We start from the raw sequence: 23,327 nt of genomic DNA on the forward strand, positions 1-23,327 counted from the left end.
CATATCTGATATCATATCTCACAGTACAATAATATTGAATGGGTTGCATTGTTGTATTTTGTCATGTTTCTCAGGTCTTTGTCTGAATTTCTACGAACATTATTGCTAAGGATTGTCTTATTGCATTGGAGTCACACTGGGTTAAATATGTACACTTGGGTTTTAAGGGGTATTTATTATTTTCTTCTTTTTTTGGGTTGTATGGAAGCCCCAAACGCAATTTCATTGTTCTTGACAATGACAATAAATAAATAAATACTAAATACTAAATACTAAATGTCTCCACACGTCAGCATGTGAACTTTACTCTGACTCAGTCTGAGCAGTCAGACGGCATATTTTTAAAGTTAACACATCAGCACACACAGAGCTGAGCCCCTCCCACCTGTGCTGAGTTTCAGGTGGAGTCCCGCCTCCTTCCAGGAAGCAGCTCACCTGTGTGTCCGTGTTTAGTGTCCAGGTGTGGAGTGGAGCTTGTTGTTGGTGTGTGAAGAAACTGTAAGTTTGCTTTGTTTCCTCCTTTAACAGTTTGTCTTTAGGAACTTTACTGTTTGTTCAGCTCGTGTTTGATTTCTTCACACAACAAACTGTGTGTGTTTGTATTTCCGGTCTCTCCATTAAAGTCAGTGTGTAATGTTTCCTGGCTAACATCAGCTGTGTGCAGCTTAGTTCAGCACAAATCTGCCGCTCCATAGTTCACGGTAACGGACTCACAGCTGGACCAACGAGGCCGAGTGTGTCCGCCACTCTGAGCTACGTTCGTGTTTGTGTACTTGTAGTTTGTACTTTGAGTTCAGTCAGAGCCCACAGAGGACGCAGCGTACGTGATGACGTCACAGCCCTTTACCTCCTTTACTGTCACTGTGATTAATATTTACACACGAGACACCTGCAGAGCTCTGACGCTAAGCTAGCACACAGCATGCTAACACTAAGCTAAAGCTAGGCTAGCCAAGAACCCAGAGTGAGTTAAAGCTGAGTAAACACTGACCCCAGACCAGCACCGTGATAAAGTGAGCTGCTGCTGCTGAACTTGAACAGGTAACAAAGTGATGAGCAGTCAGGCTGCAGGTTTCTACCTGTTCATGTTTCTACAGTAGAATCACTTTGAAGTGTCTTTGTGCTGTTTCATCTTTGATTTGTGTTCATAAACACTCAGAGAAACATCACGTGACCTCATCAGGATCTGTGTTGGTGTGTGGGGCTGTACCTCAGCTTTATGTTGTTACATGCTCATTTGTTCATTTTAACATCAAAGTAATGTTATGAGGAGTAATGAAGTAACGTACTCCATTACTTTTAATTAAAGTGTTCTGTGTAATATGTGTAATAATGACTGTTTTGAGTAATGACCAACACTGATCACAACAAAGAGGAAATACCTCCAACATGCACAAACATTTGAGCCACAACATGCAGTTAATGTGCACAAATGTCTTTGATATGCTGCTCAGTGATGGTGGTGACTGTCAGAGCAGAGCTACTGAGAATCAATAAGTAATATCAATGATGGGATCAGAATCACTAAATTCTTCTCATCCCTGTCAGTATCATACATGTGCTGTATAATGTGATAAATGTAGAGGTGCTGGCTGTTCTCTCACTCTGCTGTTTAGCTGTAAAGGACGCCTCCCTGCCTTTGTCTCATTCATGACCTTTAATAGTCTCTTCTAACATGCAGAGATCTGTATGATCTGTTTCATAGAGTCTAACCAGCCTGTACAGGTAACAACAACAGTCACTGCATCACTGACACACAAACGTCATCTCTGTCAATAACAACATTCATACATGGAATAAAAACACATCAGTGGATCATTGCTGGAGCTGATGTTTGTGCTCCTGGTGCAAAGGCTCTCAGTTTCCTCCTTGAAATAACATCAGTGGTGGGTCAGCGACATGCTTTCTTTCCCTCTCAGGTTTAAATATCTGGGACTCTCCACCGTTTGGTTTTAGAGCTGAAGAAGCTTCTCAGATGAAACGTCTTCCAGAAACTTAAAGACGTCTCTTTTCTCTCCAAGCTCCTTAGATCACATGACCTGGATGACTGAACCTACAGATATATTGACCTGGTTTCATGGTCACATGACAGGTCAGAGGTCAGCGACTGTAACTCAGTTCCTCCTGTTAATGTGAACTCACTGAGTGTTTGTGGTTTACCTCTCAGACTGACTGAAGACGATGATGGAGGAAGAGGAGGACAGAGCAGAGTCTGCAGGGTCCAGCTGTCCGTCTGTGAGGAGTGACCGGTCCAAAGGTCAAAATCCAGACTTCAGTGGTGAACCTGGAGCAACGAGGTCAGAGAGCTGAACTCACTGAGTAACAGAAATAATTCTGCACTGACATTATAATCAGTGTTGACTCTGGTTGATTGTCTGACTGTGTTTGTGAGCTGAGAGGAAATGAAAATGAGTTTGTAACAAAAATCAGTTTTGTCCAGTTTTCCTGTAAAAAGCTGAACTCTAATCTAAGAGGATGTTACTGACAGGAAACAGCTGCATTATCTGCAGTCTGTGTGATCACAGCTGCTTCAATCATGTTTGTGTCTGCAGAGGTCAGAGGTCACAGTCTGCAGGGTCCAGCTGTCCGTCTGTGAGGAGTGACCGGTCCAAAACTCCACCCCCACACTTCAGTGGTGAACCTGGAGCAACGAGGTCAGAGAGCTGTGATGACTCCTTTACATGTTTGTGTTTCCTGGATAAATATGACCTGAAACATCCTCAGATTGTTACAAAGATTCATTAAAAAGAAAACAATGAAAGAGAAAAGATCCAAATGTTCGACTTGGTCATTTGCTGTTTGAGGACAGTGATGCTCATATCTGTGGGGAAAGTGTGACCTGAGTGGGTTCATGTTTGTCTTTAAAGAACAGAGCTGCTCTGATTCTCTTTGTGTCTGATCTGTTAAACAGTCTGAGAGGTCACACAGAGACCCAGCAGCTAAAGCCTGGATCATACTGGCTGCTGTTACTCCATCAGGACAACACTGAACCACAGTGGTGTGGATGTAGTGGATAAATCCCACCATACTGATGCTCAGAGTTAACCACAGGGAACAAAACCAGATGTTACCTTCAGATTGTGACCTTTGGAGTGGACGATGCAGATTTCAATAGAGAATAAATGTTGTTGTTTTTCAGCTGTGAAGAAAGAATCTAATTTTCTGAACTTAAGAATTTATGATGCTGGAAACAACATGGAGACTATAACACAACATTTCCACTGTGTTCATAGAATGAATGTAAAACTGTCAGACATTCATTAAATATGCAAAATGTCTACAGAAGCATCAGAGGGTCAGACGTGAAGCACTCAGTGATTTTGATCAAATGACTCATCAGTTATTGATCTGTACTACACTGATCTACCACGTTAGTAAAGCTGGTGTTCTGGTGGTGGAGGGAGACTCGGATCATGTTCTGGTTTTGGAGCAGTGATCTGCTGATGGTTCAGTTTGATGAGCTTCTTCAAAATCATCCCTGACATCACCACTGAAAGGACGTCCATGAAAACAGACTGAAAATTACTGATATGTTCACAATCTGAGAGTTTAAAACTTGACAGACTTGATTCAGATGAAGTTATTTGAGCAGAAACTCCTGGATCTTTATCCTGTGTGGATCTAATCCTTCATGGTTCCTCCACAGAGTGGAGCAGCAGAGCTCAGAGGTTCCCAGTGGTCAGTCTGCCCAGCAGCATCAAACACAGCTGGACTCCATATTTATGGTCTGTACATGTACAACAACTACTGTTACATCTGTTCTGTTCACAGTCATCTCCATGCTGCTCTTTGTAGACCAGTGGATCGTCAGTGTGTCCAACATGGATCTGATGTTTGGCTCCATGATTTCAGTCTGATTGGCTCATTCATAAATATTCTGTTCCAGCTGCTGGAGGACAACATCATCACTTTTGTGAAGAACGAGCTGAAGAAGATCCAGAAGGTTCTGAGTCCAGATTACCCAGAATGCTTAGAGAGTCAGAGGAGCAGCAGCAGAGAGGCGTTTGTGAAGATCACAGTGGACTTCCTGAGGAGAATGAAGCAGGAGGAGCTGGCTGACCGTCTGCAGAGCAGTAAGAGGATTTATCTAAAGATTTAAGCTGCTGGATAAATGAGACATTTTCCAGAGATGGAAGATGGAGCAACATGTTTTAAAGATTAGTTCTTTTTGGAATTGAGTGTTTATTTTTCTTCTCATTCAGAACTTCAAGCTGCAGTTTGTCATCGTAACCTTAAATCCACCCTGAAGAAGAAGTTCCAGTGTGTGTTTGAGGGCATCGCTAAAGCAGGAAACCCAACCCTCCTGAATCAGATCTACACAGAGCTCTACATCACAGAGGGAGGGACTGCAGAGGTCAATGATGAACATGAGGTCAGACAGATTGAAACAGCATCCAGGAAACCAGACAGACCAGAAACAACCATCAGACAAGAAGACATCTTTAAAGCCTCACCTGGAAGAGATGAACCAATCAGAACAGTGCTGACAAAGGGAGTGGCTGGCATTGGGAAAACAGTCTTAACACAGAAATACAGCCTGGACTGGGCTGAAGACAAAGCCAACCAGGACATCCAGTTCATATTTCCATTCACTTTCAGAGAGCTGAATGTGCTGAAAGAGGAAAAGTTCAGCTTGGTGGGACTTGTTCATCACTTCTTTACTGAAACCAAAGAAGCAGGAATCTGCAGCTTTGAAGACTTCCAGGTTGTGTTCATCTTTGATGGTCTGGATGAGTGTCGACTTCCTCTGGACTTCCACAAAACTACAATCCTAACTGACCCTAGAAAGTCCACCTCAGTGGATGTGCTGCTGATAAACCTCATCAGGGGGAAACTGCTTCCCTCTGCTCGCCTCTGGATAACCACACGACCTGCAGCAGCCAATCAGATCCCTCCTGACTGTGTTGGCATGGTGACAGAGGTCAGAGGGTTCACTGACCCACAGAAGAAGAAGTACTTCAGGAAGAGATTCAGAGATGAGGAGCAGGCCAGCAGGATCATCTCCCACATCAAGACATCACGAAGCCTCCACATCATGTGTCACATCCCAGTCTTCTGCTGGATCACTGCTACAGTTCTGGAGGATGTGCTGGAAACCAGAGAGGGAGGACAGCTGCCCAAGACCCTGACTGAGATGTACATCCACTTCCTGGTGGTTCAGGCCAAAGTGAAGAAGGTCAAGTATGATGGAGGAGCTGAGACAGATCCACACTGGAGTCCAGAGAGCAGGAAGATGATGGAGTCTCTGGGAAAACTGGCTTTTGATCAGCTGCAGAAAGGAAACCTGATCTTCTATGAATCAGACCTGACAGAGTGTGGCATCAATATCAGAGCAGCCTCAGTGTACTCAGGAGTGTTCACACAGATCTTTAAAGAGGAGAGAGGACTGTACCAGGACAAGGTGTTCTGCTTCATCCATCTGAGTGTTCAGGAGTTTCTGGCTGCTCTTCATGTCCATCTGACCTTCATCAACTCTGGACTCAATCTGCTGGAACAACAACAAACAACCTCTACATGGTCTAAACTATTTAACAAACCAAAACTTCAATCTCTCCACCAGAGTGCTGTGAACAAAGCCTTACAGAGTCCAAATGGACACCTGGACTTGTTCCTCCGCTTCCTCCTGGGTCTTTCACTGCAGACCAATCAGACTCTCCTACGAGGTCTGCTGACACAGACAGGAAGTAGCTCACAGACCAATCAGGAAACAGTCCAGTACATCAAGAAGAAGCTCAGTGAGAATCTGTCTGCAGAGAAAAGCATCAATCTGATCCACTGTCTGAATGAACTGGATGATCGTTCTCTAGTGGAGGAGATCCAACAGTCCCTGAGATCAGGAAGTCTCTCCACAGGTAAACTGTCTCCTGCTCAGTGGTCAGCTCTGGTCTTCATCTTACTGTCATCAGAAGAAGATCTGGATGTGTTTGACCTGAAGAAATACTCTGCTTCAGAGGAGGCTCTTCTGAGGCTGCTGCCAGTGGTCAAAGCCTCCAACAAGGCTCTGTGAGTAAATCTGTGATCATGTTTATTTTTAAAATGTTGATTAAAAGTGGTCATAGATTTCTTCCATGACAGATCCATGTCCTAAAACCATGAGACAGCGTAGTTGTATAGTATAAAAGAAAAAAGGAGAACTTTTGACCACAATATTGTAACTTGAATGAACTTTTGATACAGCCTTTAAACATAAAATTTATGAACAGAATCGGTGACAAAGGGCAGCCCTGGTGGAGCCCATCACCCACCGGACTTATTACTATCCAACGTATTGCCGGCTATGCCAACCAAGCTCTTGCAATGGTTGTAAAAGGATCGAATGGCCATAAAATGTTTCTCAGTTTTATTATTTTCAGTCACATCTGTTTTTGATTATTAACTGAATATTTTAAAATTCAGGCTTTTTATGTTATACAAAACATCATATTTTCTTATGATGTCTTGTATTGATTCTGAAGGAATAGTTTTCATCAGTATCGCAGATACCAGCCTGAATTTTACTTTGTATTGGATCAGAAAGGAAATCAGTGGCATCACACATCACTTACAGCAACTTCAGTACCACTCCATTTTAATAAACTGGGGGGAGGTGCACCAAGATTCAGTATGAGATAAAGAATTATTTTTAACTGTAAGGTTGGAGAAATCTGTTGTTGGAAATTGGAAGAACAGGTCATCTTAAAAATCACTGCATTGTAGTTTTATTCAGGCCCCTTCAATCTGTGATCGCTGTTGCTTTGCATTGTAAATGCTACTATTACAAAAGTCACAAATATTAGTGTATGTGTGTGTTGTTGGGTAATAAACCAAAAGAACAGAATCTACCAGCACCTCACTGATTTCTGCTTAAAAACAATAAAAAAGCAATAAAGCTCTGATTTGTTTGGTTGATCTTGTCTCCCTTCCACCTTGATTTCAGACTGAGTGGCTGTAACCTGTCAGACAGAAGCTGTGAAGCTCTGTCCTCAGTCCTGAGCTCCCAGTCCTCCCATCTGACAGAGCTGGACCTGGGTAACAACAACCTGCAGGATTCAGGAGTGAAGCTTCTGTCTGCTGGGATGAAGAGTCAATACTGCAAACTGGAAACGCTGAGGTCAGATCAAGCAATATCGATTTTTTTTTCATCAATTAACATCATTTAATCAATTTCATTTGGAAAAAATTAACAGTGTTTATGTTTTGTTTTTTTTAATGAATCCATGCAAGTCACAGTAAACTGCCACATTTGTCTTTTGTAACATGAGGCAATAAGGATTCCAGCATGTCCTGAAACAGTGTTGAAATATTGTAAATGTAGTAGCTCCTCATGGCACCATGAATATACTTTAACACAAGTGTTTCATGTCTTCTTGTCATCCTTTCTTCAGACTGAGTGGCTGTAACCTGTCAGACAGAAGCTGTGAAGCTCTGTCCTCAGTCCTGAGCTCCCAGTCCTCCCGTCTGACAGAGCTGGACCTGGGTAACAACAACCTGCAGGATTCAGGAGTGAAGCTTCTGTCTGCTGGGATGAAGAGTCAATACTGCAAACTGGAAACGCTGAGGTCAGATCAAGCAATATCGATTTTTTTTTTCATCAATTAACATCATTTAATCAATTTCATTTGGAAAAAATTAAGTGTTTATGTTTTGTTTTTTTAATGAATCCATGCAAGTCACACTAAACTGCCACATTTGTCTTTTGTAACATGAGGCAATAAGGATTCCAGCATGTCCTGAAACAGTGTTGAAATATTGTAAATGTAGTAGCTCCTCATGGCACCATGAATATACTTTAACACAAGTGTTTCATGTCTTCTTGTCATCCTTTCTTCAGACTGAGTGGCTGTAACCTGTCAGACAGAAGCTGTGAAGCTCTGTCCTCAGTCCTGAGCTCCCAGTCCTCCCGTCTGACAGAGCTGGATCTGGGTAACAACAACCTGCAGGATTCAGGACTGAAGCTTCTATTTTCTGCAGTGGAAAGTCCAAAGTGTACAATTCTCAGGTCAGGATTCAGTCTTTTCTGATGATGATTTAAAACCTGAGTCAGGTCGATAAATGGCTTACTCATTTACAACAGACATGATTTGTCAAATCACCTTATATCTAACCCAAAGGTCCTGTGTTTTACTACTTTGATTTTTTAGTAAAACACAGGACCTCTTAATATTTATCTAAGAGACCATATATAATTTTTTTCCCTGGATCATGTGTGTACCCTCCTGGTTGGAGCTCCAGCAGCCTGTATCAGTGAATGGGACTTTAAATGAAATTGCTGCCCCTGTCAGGAAGAGGTCTGAGTGACACACAAAACAGAAAATATGAGCACTGCATGTGTCTGAGGCTACTCAGATACAGACCTGAATGAGACACTAACTTTGTCTCTGAGAGATAACTTTTATTATTAAATACACTTCATTTCTCATCTGTGTAGAGAATGTAGAGTTTGACATGCTAATATTACAAAATGAAAAATCACACTGAGTCACAAAGAAATTGTTTTGGAGTATTTATGGTTCAGCTGATGAAATTGTTCAAACAAACCAGTAATTTACACCGAAACAGCACAAGTGAAACTTTTTCGGGGGACTTACACTAAGCTTGTCCTGGTACACCTGTAGAGCCCAGCTTCTATGGACCATGAGCTTAAGTTCTGTGCTGCTCTGATTTATTGCCTGTGCTGTCTTTCAGTTCAGCTTTGTCGAGTCTCTGGTAGGATTTCTTTTACATGACCTGTGTAAAAACAAAACAGGAAACACATTAAGCTGAAGTAAGATGCACAATTTGAAAAATGGGGCACAAAAAATGTTGCTGCTTTCTGGAAAGTGCGTCTAAGAAGACCCAATGGAGAAAGTGAAGAGAAAAATCAAAGATTAAGAAGAAGAAAATGGCAGAGGCAGTTTCTCTTGGACTGCCTGCAGATGGGGTGAGACTCTAGAAACAGGGATGATTGGAGAAAATGCAAAGAGGCCATAGGATAAACCAGGAGATGAATACTCTGGTGTTCTGGGGATAGTGGGAGTGAGAGGGAGAGATGCCAGTAAATGATTTCAAGGATAAATTTGAGAGAATCAGAGCTAAGAAACCAAAGCAAGTGGGGAACTACAAACATATGGACAGACTCATAATTAGGCCAAAGACACATTAAAGCAATTATTACAGGTTTAGAAACAGGGATGGATATGAAGGAGCTTAGCATGAATTTGCATTGAGGAAAGAATAGCAACGAGCATCAGAGGAAACAGTTAGGAAAACTAAAAGGATGTACTGGCAGGAATACTGCAGTACTTTAGGAAGAACTACCGTATTTCCCGGACTACAAAGCGCACCTGAATATTAGCCGCACAAGCTAAAATCAGGGGAAAATCCTGTTTTGTACATACATTAGCTGCACCTGACTAAAAGCCGCAGGTGTTTCAATGTTGACTTATCATATGTAAGAGAATATGCACAAAGCGAATTGTCAGGAAAGAGATGGCTGTTTGGAGACACACCCCTTTTATTAATATTTTGAAAAACAAGTTATGGGTACATATTTGCATAACTTTTTAGGTATATGTACAAGTAGCGGTAATTACAAGTACAAAACATGTACTGTGCTTCATAAATGAGTAACAAATGTAGTACATAACAATAACCTACAGCACACCAGAACAATTGATTCGGACTACCTTTTAGGCTCAGGTGCAGTGACACGGCTTTAACAAGAAGAAAAGTCAGTCATTCACCACCATCTTCCTGCGCACTAAAACCACCAAAGTCCTCTCCTCCAGTGTCGGAAACAAACAGGCTCAGGGTGGCTTCGTCATCCACTCTCAGCTTCTTTCTTTCGTTGTCACTTTCAAAACCAAAGAAATCCTCGTTGTCAGTGTCAGAGTCGAACACCCTCAGAAGGGCCGTGGCGGTGTCCTCCTCTCCATCATGCAGCATTCAGCCCTTCGAAATCTGTTGGTGATCGTGGATGTTTTCACACTTTTCCACGCTGTCAGAATCCAATGGTGGAGTTGGGCATAACTTGCTTTTTGCAAGTTTATCGCCGCTCATCATCCAGGCCTCCAGCTGAACGGGTAGCGCTACTTTGAAGTTTGTTTTTCGCGCTACCTCGTACTGCACTACGTTGCCTGACGGATGGACATGTGACCAACATACCACTCTTGAACCCCGATCCTTCCGCCAGGCAACGTAGTGCCGTACAACAGCGGAACAAACAAAACAAATCCGCTCATGGACAATCCATAGAAAAGCCGCACCTGACTAAAAGCCGCAGGGCTCAAAGCTTGTGCAAAAAGTAGCGGCTTATAGCCCGACAATTACGGTACACCAGTTCAGAATGTGTGGAGTACAGTTAAGAACATGAATGCAGACAGGAAACAACAGCAGCTGTTGTAAAGTAAATTCAAACTCCTTCATTAAATGCAGCTGGTTGAGTTGAAAACAATGGAGAATGATTGTGTTACGTTGTTTATTCTCTATAGAAATGGAGCAGGAGTGCATGCAGAGCTGGACGTGGGCTGTATATACATGCGTGTATCTGTTTTGTCTGTGAGCAGAGAAAACAAAGCGCTGGAAATGTCATATTGAAATGTTAAATCAGGAAAATCCTGGAGAAGAGGATAGTTCTAATGTTCAGTTTGAATTCAACACAGCTCTTAAATGCATAAAAATGACTTCACCTGACGTCAGACTGAACAATCGGATTAGCTACTGATATTGATTTAACCCGTTTAGACCTACCATAGAACCAAGTCCGCCAGAGCTTATATTATATTTTTACATGCTGTAGAGCCATTTTTGGGAGCATTTCAAGTTGCTATACATCAATACAACCATTACAGCCTAAATTTTAATAATATGTATGTATTAAGTGCATAGTAATTACATAAATTGCAAAAAAAGTGCAATAAACTACAAAAAAATTGAAAATCGTTTTTGTTTTTTTAACATATATTTCTAGTTAGAGAAATTTAAGAGGCTTATCCCTCAAAACTGTAAATACAAAAAAGTTGCACAAAATAGTTTCCCACCTCAGGAAATTTATTTTGAGTGCCTTCATAGTTTTATTTTTGAAATACACCAATTTTTATATACTGCAGGAAAAACGAAAATAAATATTATACTGCAAATTTGCAAAATAACAGCATATGCATCAAAATAAACTATTTCCAGCAGAGCAATATGAGTCCTAAGCATATGTGGAAGGAAACTGTAACCTAGGACAAGCTGATGGCATAAGATGTAAATACAACTCCTCAGGTTTCATATGCAAAAAAAATTATTGCGCTAGCTCACGTGATTACAGTGCTACCGGGATTTAAAAATAGTTGCGCAAAACGGAGTGTGCCCACTCTGACCAGTTTTAAAGGGTTGAAGCAAGAAAATATGGTATTAGCATTAGATGCCAATTCCTATTAACCTTAAATTAGCATTACCTGCTAATGGCAGTCTACTTAGCATTAACTCCTCACTAATGTAATGCTAATTCACATCAAATTATCTTTAGCTTTAGCATTAGCTGCTAGCTTCAGCCTACCTAGCACTAGCTGCTCACATTGTTAAAAGGGAAGAGAAAACGATATTAGCATTAGCTTGTAATAATTATTCATTAGCCACTAATGGCAGCATACTTAGCATTAACTCCTCACATCGTTATAATGCAAATGATGCTAACTTGCATTAAATTAGACTGCTGTTATTAGCTAATGCTATTTAGCAGTAGCTGCTCACATTGCTATAAAGCAAAGGAAAACGATATGAGCATTAGGTTCTAATGCGTATTTGCCTTAAATTAGACGTAGGTGGGCAGCACGGTGGCACGATGGTTAGCACTGTTGCCGCACAGCAAGAAGGTCCTGAGTTCAATTCCACCATCAGGCCGGGGTCTTTCTGTGTGGAGTTTGCATGTTCTCCCCGTGTTTGCGTGGGTTCCCTCCGGGTACTCCGGCTTCCTCCCACCGTCCAAAGACATGCAGCTTGTGGGGATAGGTTAATTGGATAATCCAAATTGCCACTAGGTGTGAATGTGCGAGTGAATGTGAGTGTGAATGGTTGTCTGTCCCTGTGTGTTAGCCCTGCGACAGACTGGCGACCTGTCCAGGGTGTACCCCGCCTTTCGCCCTATGACAGCTGGGAGAGGCTCCAGCGCCCCCCGCGACCCTGAAAAGGATAAGCGGAAGCGAATGGATGGATGGATGGATGGATAGACGTAGGTGCTAATGGCGGCCTACTTAGCATTAGCAGCTCAGATGTTGTAATGCTAGGGAAAAGAGTGTTAGCATTAGCCGTTCACAATGTTATAAAGTTAAGGGAAATAGTGTTAGCATTAGCTACTCACATTGTTAAAAAGTGTTAGCATTAGTGCATAATGCTAATTCACATCAAATTAGCATTAGTTAATAACGGCAGCCTATTTAGCATTAGCAGATAATGTTGACCTTGGCCCACTGGAAAAGTTCAGAACTAAAGATTTAGGAGTGTTTCTCGATAGCTCTTTCTCGTTTGAGAAACAAATGAATTCTGTTATTAAAACCAGCTGTAAGGTTTATATTGTTGATTGTCATTTATGCTTAGAAATATTTACTCATATATGCTTAGAGTTGTATAATCGATTGCATGATGATAGAGGTTTGATCCTTAGTAGTCTGTAAAGACTCTGTGTGCCTTCCAGAGTGCTCTGGCATGCACACACCACTTGGGGCCATGAGAGAGGTCGTACCCTCTCTTACTGATTTATGGTGTAGGACAGGGGTCTCAAACTCAATTTAGCTGGGGGCCGCTGCAGGCAGAGTCTGGGTGAGGCTGGGCCGCATTAGGTTTTCCACAAGAAAGGCATGGTTAAAAAATTCCAATCCTCTCAAATCTCTTTATTTTTATTTTTTAACACAAAATATGAAAAATAAATAAACAAATTAAGAATTAATAAGAAAATAAATCAATCAGTAATACATAAATAAAACAATAATAAGATATTTTTAGTCAGTGAACTTGTGTGTTTCTTTCAGTCTTCTATATCTGCTGTGTTTAGATTGAAATGTCTGTATTAACAGTTCTATAACCTTCTTCTGAACATGAATGGAACACTGTAGAAAATGAACTGTTCTTCTGAACATGGCTTCTCTTGCCTACTCCTTGCTGCTAGAGACCTGGCAGCGTTTCCTCTCGCATAGCCGAGCCAGATTTGGCCTGAGGGAGGAAGCAGTTGCGGCCCTCAGTATGTCTTGAAGATGATCATCCGTAAGTCTGGACCTGTACTTGGACTTATTGAAGTTCAAAGTGGAGAAGAGCTTTTGGCACAAGTATGTGCTACCAAAAAGGCACATGGTCCGCTTGAACATTCGGGAAAGCCGAGGGAAACTAGGGCTCAAGTCTCTCAAAAATTGTCCAAGCTTGTCTTCTTTTCCACTCACCTCCCTGAACTTTGCTTTGAGTTCAGAGTTGCACTGCAGCTCAATGAGCTCCATTTGAAGCACAGAAGGGGCATCTTGCACATCAAAGGAGAAGGGGTCCGCAAAAATGTGAAAGGTGGCTCTGTGTGTCTTGAAGTCAGCAAATCTGTGATCAAATTCCTCCTGTAGCCTCAAAATGACATCAACATACTCGTCAGCACTGAATGGTGTGCCTGCATCCACGAGTGCCTTGCATGCTGGGAAATGGCAAAGGTTTGTAAGAGCCCTTTGTTAGGGGGACCACTGGACTCTTAGCACCAGCTTTGGGGTCACAGGGTCACATCTGGAACGAACACACACACACACACAGACACACACACACACACACACACACACACACACACACACACTCACTCACGTGTACACACACACACACTCACTCACGTGTACACACACACACACAGACACAGACACACACACACATACACACACACACAGACACACACACACACACACACACACACACACACACTCACTCACGTGTACACACACACACACACACACACACACACTCACGTGTACACACACACACACACAGACACAGACACAGACACACACACAGACACACACACACACACACACACACTCACTCACGTGTACACACACACACACACACACACAGACACACGCGCACACACACACACACACACACACACACAGACACACACACACACACACACACACAGACACACACACACACTATGCACAGACTGGTACTCTTTGTTCATACCTGTGTAAGACGTCATAATGAACTTGTGCATATTCATGTAAGCTCAATAAAGAGCAGTGTTACGAGGGAGCAGACGAGAGCGACTGAGGTCAAGTGAAGGAACGGCGCTGTCACAGTTCTCTCCCTCATCAATTGTCTGGTTCCAGCGGTGGGTCTGTGCTAGACGACCCATCACCAGCTTTTTCCACTGGTTACCAGTACGTGGTAGAATCCACTTCCAGATCTGGTTGTCTTTAAATCTGTGAATGGATTGGCTCCATCTTATCTCTCTTTAACAAAAGAATCCAAGTGGAGCCCTCAGGTCTGCAGATAAGCAGCTTCTGACCAGAACTAGACGTAAAAACAGAGGTGAGCTTTATCGATGGCTGCAGCCAAACTCTGGAACAGTCGCCCTTCACATCAGGTCGTCACCAACACTGGACATTTTTAAAAGCCGGTTGGAAACACATTTGTACTCTGTAGCTTTCAATCCTGACCAGTCTTTATAGTCATTACTGTGTATGTTTCCTATTTTCTCTCTACTCTGTGCAGCACTTTGGCTCAAGCTGTTTTTAAATGTGCTGATAAATAAATGTAGATTTCTTTGAATAAAACAGTGGAGCCGAGCTTTGAGCTCAGTGTGTAACAGTGTGTGTGTGAGAGCCATGTAATGTCCATGTGTGCATGCTGACTGTGCTGCTCTGACCCCCCTCCTCCTTTCAGGGTGGAGCCTGCTGGAGTCCGATGGTTGAGACCAGGTCTGAGGAAGTGTAAGTGTGTTTTTAATGGGATTCATGAAAACAAAGCAGCACACATTCAACCATCTTCATCATGTCAGGAGTCATCATCAAAGTGTCAATCAATGAACAGATGATGGATCAATAACTGCAGCTGGATTGTGTTTGTTCTCTCCATCAGATTCCTGTCAACTCACAATCGACACAAACACAGTGAACACAAAGCTCCAACTGTCTGACAACAACAGGAAGGTGACATATGTGGAGGAGGTTCAGTCATATCCTGATCATCCAGACAGATTTGATGTTTATCCTCAGCTGCTGTGTAGAAATGGTCTGACTGGTCGCTGTTACTGGGAGGTCGAGTGGAGAGGAGACGTTTATATATCAGTGAGTTACAGAAGCATCAGAAGGAAAGGAGGCAGTGACTGTGTGTTTGGATACAATGATCAGTCCTGGAGTCTGTGGTGCACTGATGATGGTCCTCAGTCTGTCAGGCACAATAACAGAGTAACATCCATCATCTCCTCCTCCTCCTCCTCCTCCTCCTCCTCTGTCTCTAACAGAGCAGCAGTGTATGTGGACTGTCCTGCTGGCACTCTGTCCTTCTACAGAGTCTCCTCTGACACTCTGATCCACCTCCACACCTTCAACACCACATTCACTCAAACTCTTTATCCTGGGTTTACAGTCTGGCATACTGGTTCCTCAGTGTCCCTGTGCTGAGTGGAGTGTAAAGAGTGTCTCCTGTTACAGAAACACTCTGACTGTTGAACAGATAGTTCAGTCTGTACATGTCTGTCTCTTTCACTCACAAACACGTTTTCAGATTCATGGATTCAATCAGTTGATGTTTGAAACTCTTCTAAATGATTCCTTGTAAACTTCTTCCTCTTCAGTCACAAACAAACAGGAAGTGATGTCACATGTGTTCCTGTCCACACAGCAGAATGAGTCTATTGCTGACAGTGATGTACAAACAGAGTGAGCATTTCTGAGGCCCAAAATAAACTGAGTAGTTCACTGAATGAACAATGGACTGTGAGCTCAGTTCCTTCATCATTAGTATGGATTATATATGTATATGTATTATATTAGTATCATATATATCAGGTGCTGCTGCTTTCAGTCATTGTGCAAATGTGCTGTTTGTAAGCTTGTAAAGCTGCAGTCAGCTGAGACTGAAGAAGTCACCTGATCAGTGAGCAAACGTTTCTGAAAACGTCCAGATGAACAGAATCAACCTTTTGGGATCAGCCAGCAATGCAGCATCATTGTTGTTCAGCTTCAGAGGTTTGCAGGAATGAACTGATGACCAGAAACAGCTGCAAAGTCCAAGAAAATACCAGCTGGAGTTCAGCTGCATTTGAAGAAGTCAAAGAAAAGTAAGGATGGCAAAGGGCGACGTTTTCTTCCAAAGAGCTGCAAACATGGTCGACGCCTCATTAGAAGAATCATCTGGACATTTGTGAGGAACTCTAACCAAGAAAGCAACGTCACACAGATCCAACAGACAGTTTCCATGACTGCAAGTGTTGAGTGGAAAAATGCTACATTGCATTATTGCATCCTCTCACCACAGGAGGCGCTGTTGGCACCACTGATTGCTGATCAGCTGTTCTCTGATGATCTGATTGATACTGTGAATAACGGGACTCACTGAACTCTGTGACACAGTGAAGATTACAGAGTTTAACTTCAACATCTGACTGACGTCACACAGACAGAAGGATGAACCAGTGAGGCACAGAACACAGTTACTGGAGATACTGGATCAGCTCCATGTGAACCTCTGATGGAGAAGCTGCTGAGCCAGAGAAACATCAGGACATGACAGCAGCTGCACTTATCTAACAACATGTAGCAGAGCTGATCTATGTTAGAGGATCTATCACAGCAGCTGAAGCCAAAGTCCAACACTGGATACCAGCTGAGCCTGTGCTGAGTGTAGTGTTACAGGAAAAGGACAGAAACACTGGTAGCTCCCAGTGATGCTGACTGGGGCACAGAGCTGAATGATGCAGCATCAGGACACTGTTTCAGTCTGACTGACAGAGAAACCTGTAGCTGTATCTACATGTGAGGCAGAGGCCACACAAGCAGCTTTCTATGTTTCACAGTGACTGAGATCTTCAGTGGGGGTGGACATGCTCCTGTACAGACCTCTGAGGAGAACCAAGGTGCAGTCAAAGAGTCCAGTCTGTCCTCACAGATGTGAACATGTGCTTTCATCAGGTCTGCTGTCAGCTAGCAGGCTCACATCAGAATCACTGTTCCTGAAAAACACAGTCTGTGTGACATCATCAGTCAGCTGATGGTCCCAGATCTGAATGGTTTCTGTCTCTACTGCACTCAAAAAAATTATTCATTGGATGAACTTAATTTCATCTTGCCACCTATATTCCATCTAAACAAATCATGTTATATCAATCCATCTTGATTGTGTTGTTTCAACACTAAATATGTTTGTAAGTGTAACATAATTTAAACATTAACATTCAGTTAATTTGATTTTTATTCAGTTAACATGTTTGTACCAAGTTAGTCTAATTAATTTAAATTCATGTTATATTGTTTAAACACCTTGGCACATCAAAAGTCAGTCTTGTTACATGAACTAGTAAAATATTTGTTTGTTACACCAATGTTAATCTTGTTGAATGAACAAATGTAATTTATGTCTGTAGTACTTACACCAATCATGTTTCAGTTAGTGTTTGTATTGCTTATGTAAACATTACTTTTAATTAAATTAATGAAACATACATAAATGATAACTTGCAAAACCATCTTTTATTTTGCTTGAACATTCTTAAAACAGTTGGCAGGATCCCAGTTCAGCCTAGCTTTCTCCCCTTTAACCATCTCATACTAAGACCACAGAACTTCCAGATCAAGACATGCTGACTGAAAGAAAAAATACAATAAAATAACCCTAATAATAAAAATGAAATAAGTCTGTTGAATAGTTTGCAGACAAAAAATATTATCCCCAAAGCAACTTTCGTAAAATGTAGTAAAATATGCATTGCAAACAACAATATGAATTTTAACACAATTTAAAGCTCAGACATAACATTCAACATTACTATGTTGCTTGCATACATTAGTCCTCCATTTAATCAGGCTGTATCCATTAATAGTGACTTTATGCTATTTAACGTGTGGAGAAAACATTCAATTTTGAGTCTAACTGCTCCACTCAAACAATTTGTGAAAACCAGTGTGCATTTGCCTTTGTAACAATTGCCATCTGGCAAAAATCAGTGTTTACACTTAAACTGTATAAGACTTTAAGTTATGAACAAACAATCTTTGTATAATAGCCGCAGAGCAAACCACATAGTTTATATGAACATTTTATAACTTACAATTTTAAACTTTAAAACAGTAAACACATATTTGCATTGCAAAAACCTTGAAAAAAAATATCTGGCTTGCCTGAGTCTGTTTCAAGCTCATTCACCCCATTAGCTTGTTTTTTAGAAACTGTGCCTTGGATGACAACCTCTGTCCATCCAGCTTCATGATAATCTTTTGCAAGACTTCAAAAGTGCATTTGAGCTCCGGTGGGTAGCTTAGGTTCAGACAGTATATCAGTCCAAATAACAGAGCACAAGCAATTGCAATGCTCCTCAAACCAGTGAGAACCTCCACGCCTTCAATCAGGACACCGATGTTCTCTGGGTCATCTCCAGGCTCCGCACCCTCCTGATGTATGACATACACTCCCATCACAGTTTGTTCCATGGCTTCAGTGTTGGCCTCAGTGTTCTGTGACGTAAAATACAATAATACATTTGTTTGAGTCTAGATATGAAAAAAATAAAGGAATTGAGCAATCAGCGTGAATATGCTGATATATTTACTAAATTCTATGTCTCTGGTTTCACACCTCAGAAATTTGACATGAAACAAAACAAGGACCAATTGCAATATCTTTTATTCACACGTGGTGTCACATTTTACCATTTCATATATTGAAATTACCCATAACTCCTGGAGCAAATTACATAACACAGAACAACTTGTGAATGTAACTGACCGTATATTCCTTCACAAGTTTCTCATGGTCTTCATTCAGGTAGACACACAAGGACTTCAGGATGCATGCTCGTCTTGCATGTATTGTGTCATCCTAAGAAAAAAGGGAATCCATAATGACAATATTTAGCTTTTAGGCAGCAGTTTGAAAAAGGAATACTTAGTTTGGAAGAGTCCAAAAGGCCACATGGTAAATAGACTGGTTCTTATATAGCGTTTGTACTGAAATGACTTCCTTTGGTCTATCGATAAAAAATACTCAACAGGCTCTACAACCCTAAAATTTTGTATGTAGTATAGTTTTCTTTTATAAGGAGTGGCAATATTTTAGCCACAGGGTTAGAAACACATACAGAATTTGCAAGCTCTTCAATAACAGCCTGACTAATATGGAGGTTAAGGCTCTTAAAAATTTCTCTAATTGTACGCTTTGTCAGAGGTACACTAGCTGAACTCAACAGAAAAACTAACTCCTCTAAGAACTCATCTAATCCTTTTGCTGGAACATGAAATATGTGTTCCAATTTCAACAATATTACTGCTAATTTCCATTCAATTAGTTCGGGCTGATTTTCAACAGCACTATTATCACATTCTGTCACTGACTCACTTTCAAATTCACCATAGGATACATCTTCAGAACAGCTAGCCCTTACGTTATCAGAGGACTCTATCACTTGAACTGGGTCCACACGTGTAACTACCCTGTCTTTAAAATCTTTAAGTGTGTGTGGATGATGCTTCCTCTTGTGTGTATAAAATGTATTGTAAATATTTGTCTTGAAAGGGCAACCAAGAAACACACAACTACCTGTCTCGTTACTTCGCAGATGTGTTCCAATATGGACAAAAAAATCTCTCTCAGAGAAGACGTCACTGCAGTCACATAACTCACATTTAAAAGTTACTGAACTTGAAGCTGTCTGTGTAAACTGAGATGAATGAGCTTTATAGACATGAGTGTTCAGTCCACTCCAAGTCTTAAATGTGCACGGACAATTAACATATATGCACAGATAATGTTGACCTATTCCGTAATGATGATGTAGTTTATAATGTTGAAGTAATTTGTACCTGCTGCTCTCTCTGGTAACACAATGCTTGCACTGCCACATACACGTCACTGATAAAAAATGAAATATGCATTAGAAAACGTCAAGGAGATTAAACTTCTGCATCATCCAAAAAAAATAAATAACATAATAATAATAATAATAAGGCAAACATGAACTTACCATGTATTGTTGAGGAGGTGCATAAGAATCTCAGAGCATGGGAATGTGGCTTTATTTTGTGATGTATTTCTGGGGAGAGAAATTAATTAAAACAAAGTTATTACTCTGACAAATTTGTGTTAATATCTACATACTGTGAAATGTGAAGACTGTTACGGTGCGTACACACCGAACGCGATAGACGCGACCAGAGCTTCAGGTTTACATGTAAAGTCAATGGAGGAGCACGATGAAGCGCGACTGGAGGTCCAGCTAAACTTCGGAAGCAGATTTGCATTGAGAAAACGCTTTTCTGCCTACTTCACACGACTGACGCCTTTGAAGCGCGAAGTAAAATACGCGCTGCAGTTTGTGTGGTGCATTTTGTGCATTCGCGCTTATCACGTCTACCGCTCCAGCTGGTAAAATCTGCGGGACAGCAGCTCCTCAAACTCGGCAAGGGACAGAAGGTGGTACAGCTGAAAGCGGCCGTCATCCAGACGGAGCTTCTGGAGCAAGTGGTGAAACTCACCAAACTGCTCATGCTTGTGGAAGACCTGATGGACCCAGGTACGGTGAGGACGTCCTTTAGGCACTGCTCTGCTCTCCACAGCAAATAGAGAAGGGAGACTCTTTCTTCAAACGCTAGATTGACAGCTGCCATTTTAATAACATACCGTCTGGCACTACTTCCTCCCAGATCTCTTCTTCATACGCGTGAAAATTGCATATAAAGCTCGACCAGTTCATGCTGGACGCGCTTCGAGGTGCAAATGTGCACGCGATCAGCTAGGGGCGTCTATCGCGTTCGGTGTGAACGCACCGTTAGTCAGCCTTAATGCAGAGCACCAGAGAAACTATAACCCGAACAATTATCCACCTAAATCATTCTGAATTCGAAAACTAAGTGAATATATTACAAAAAAAGAAAATGCACATGCAATTATTGTGACAGATTTTATCTTACTCCTTGTTATTAACTCCCCTAAACGCTGGTTTAGTTGAATTAAACCTTTCATCAATCCAGTTAATGCGGTTGCCGCGACTAAACTCCACTGACAAAAACAGGAATTTTAGATAGAGCATCATAAAACACTCATAAAATCACCAAAACCATGTCGGTCAGTCTTACCACTACTACCAACAATCACCAACTCCGGTTAAGCAGAAAGTAACCTGTCATTCACGGAGCTATATGCGAAGACGTAACGGCTCTACGCGGCTTTCCCGCTCTTCAAAGTTAGCTAACTCCAGAGAAGAAAAACAGTCCTACCAACGCAGATAACCATGAAACAAACCTCATTCAAAGTCGACAGAAACAAAAAAAAAAACGAACTTACCAAAATAACCTCATCAGTTTTTGCTCTGTTGCAACAATTAGCGACTCCGGTTAAGTTTTTAAAAAAACATTAAATTCACCGACTTACATTTGAAAAATGCTTGGGTCTACAACCTCCCTGCTATATATAAAACTCCTCTAAATCTCCACACTACACAGGTAAAAATTTTTAACTAATAGTATTTATCTCTCACTCCACTAACCTAAATAAATATATCAAGAAATATTACTTACCTCACTATCAGGTATGCCAAAGAAGTAACTCCACGTGCGCTCGTTAACTTCTCAACGGACCTTTCCGCATCCGGTGGGCGTGGAGCATGCGCAATACATGACGCTATCAGAGCCGTTGGTTTGATGGACCTCATTCTCATTGGATTGCCATGAACGAATTTAACTCATCAAAGTTTTCTTTGATTTATATTCAACAAAAAAGAATGAATCATTTAATGAGCATAAAAATGATTTCTTCATGTGATGTAAACATATTACTACTTTGTTAATCAAACACATGCCCTAGTTGATTTTTTTGAGTGTGAGGAAGTCAGAGAATATCACTGAGGTGTGGATCAGGTCTGAGTGAGCTGTGGAGGGACAGCTTTAAACAGTCCACAGGTCTCACGTCCTGCTCAGTCTGCTAGCAGATACCTCGTATTGTTCCAGATGTGCTGACATCAGCAGCAGCACAGCTGTGTGATACCATGAATCTCAGTTATTGATCCAACACACAGTAAATACAAAGATCAGGATTTCTGAGAGTAATCATTATGAGTCTGAACACATGATCACTGAATGTTAGTCTCCACAATAATAAGCTAACACAAGCAAACACAGCTTTCAGCTCTTATTTTGAAACTGGCTTATTTAGAGAGCTGTGATGTGAGCGTGCCTGGCTCTGAGGCACTTGGGTCAGCCTCTGTTGTTTAGAAGTGTTACAGACTGTGAATGACACAGACCTGTCAGTTTCCATGTTTGTCTGTAACACAGCTCAGGGCTCCATGCTGAACGCATCCATCCAGTGTTATTGATCCAGGACTGATACCAGCATTGGGATCAATACAACACACAATCACATGTGTCCACGTGATGTGTTTGACCAGCTTTATTCATTAATGATCAATCAGCTTATTTACTGCATCTGAGTCCAGCTTCATTTAAATGATCCAACCATGAAAATGACATCAGTCCTACAGAAGCACTTCATGCTAACAGGAAGTCATTGATTAAGGTGGAATAACACAGAGACACAACCACTCACAGCTAACCTGACCCCACTAACTGCATGTGTTTGGACTGTGGGAGGAAGCCGGAGTACCGGAGAGGACGCACACAAACACGGGAGAACATGAAGCACTGAAACAAAGATGGTGGATTTGACCTCAGGACCAGGCAGGGTTACGGGGGTCATGACCCCCCAATAATAGATCCAGCTACACTGAAACTGTCAATTTCATTTACTTTTACTGTTTTAAAGCTATCAGGCTGCTTTGTGGCTCACTCAATACTAAACTAAGATACTTTCAGTGTGAATCATTTGCAGGAACACAGGCAGGATTTAAAGTGCAGAACTTTACAGTCTCTGTCTCAAAGTTGGTCTGAACATGCTAACAGCTCTTTGTTTTTCTCAGTTTTCACTGGTTTGATGTAATGAAAGAAATTTTAAAGAAGCAGACGATTGTTGTTATTTTAGTTCTATAGTTTCATAAATCGTGGTGTGGATCTAAGTCAACATTCAGAATAAATAAGATAATACAGCACTTTGATGGTTGCCTTTGTATTTTCCCAGCAGTGCTCAGGTTGGTTCTCGGCTACATTTACATACAGATGTTAATGTGTTCAGCAGCTGGACTCATCTGAGGAAGGAACATT

The 23,327-nt window shown here is 41.5% G+C and overlaps 3 protein-coding genes across 6 annotated transcripts; 2 read left to right on the plus strand and 1 right to left on the minus strand.

Annotated features, from left to right (window-relative positions):
* Positions 1–284: 284 nt before the first annotated feature.
* LOC145428410 (protein NLRC3-like) lies at positions 285–7,139 on the plus strand. 3 transcript variants are annotated; one of them, XM_080300561.1, is made up of 8 exons: positions 405–498; positions 2,022–2,092; positions 2,168–2,297; positions 2,553–2,654; positions 3,647–3,725; positions 3,887–4,073; positions 4,203–6,003; positions 6,917–7,139. In XM_080300561.1, exons 3-8 carry the CDS (start codon positions 2,182–2,184, stop codon positions 7,137–7,139), a joined length of 2,508 nt encoding a protein of 835 aa, XP_080156687.1. In that variant the 5' UTR covers positions 405–498; positions 2,022–2,092; positions 2,168–2,181. The 3 variants fall into 3 exon arrangements, with proteins under 3 accessions (XP_080156685.1, XP_080156687.1, XP_080156686.1); XM_080300559.1 differs by lacking the exon at positions 2,022–2,092 and having other exon boundaries at positions 285–498; XM_080300560.1 differs by lacking the exon at positions 405–498 and having other exon boundaries at positions 1,403–2,092.
* A 199-nt stretch (positions 7,140–7,338) lies between these two features.
* Positions 7,339–15,896, plus strand: LOC113017351 (stonustoxin subunit alpha-like). The gene is made up of 4 exons (XM_080300580.1): positions 7,339–7,538; positions 7,811–7,978; positions 14,848–14,894; positions 15,043–15,896. The coding sequence occupies exons 1-4, from the start codon at positions 7,339–7,341 to the stop codon at positions 15,585–15,587; spliced, it is 960 nt and encodes a 319-aa protein (XP_080156706.1). The 3' UTR covers positions 15,588–15,896.
* Positions 15,897–17,635: 1,739 nt separating this feature from the next.
* Positions 17,636–22,094, minus strand: LOC145419272 (uncharacterized). Of its 2 annotated transcripts, none has more exons than XM_080300585.1 (5): positions 21,693–22,094; positions 20,141–20,209; positions 19,980–20,028; positions 18,907–18,999; positions 17,636–18,635 (listed from the first exon to the last, which is right to left on the minus strand). In XM_080300585.1, the coding sequence occupies exons 1-5, from the start codon at positions 21,830–21,832 to the stop codon at positions 18,324–18,326; spliced, it is 663 nt and encodes a 220-aa protein (XP_080156711.1). In that variant the 5' UTR covers positions 21,833–22,094; the 3' UTR covers positions 17,636–18,323. The 2 variants fall into 2 exon arrangements, with proteins under 2 accessions (XP_080156711.1, XP_080156712.1); XM_080300586.1 differs by lacking the exon at positions 21,693–22,094 and adding an exon at positions 21,460–21,642.
* Between the last annotated feature and the right edge of the window lie 1,233 nt (positions 22,095–23,327).

This window comes from Astatotilapia calliptera, chromosome 4, assembly GCF_964374335.1.
Source record: "Astatotilapia calliptera chromosome 4, fAstCal68.1, whole genome shotgun sequence".
Taxonomy (NCBI): Eukaryota; Metazoa; Chordata; class Actinopteri; order Cichliformes; family Cichlidae; genus Astatotilapia; species Astatotilapia calliptera.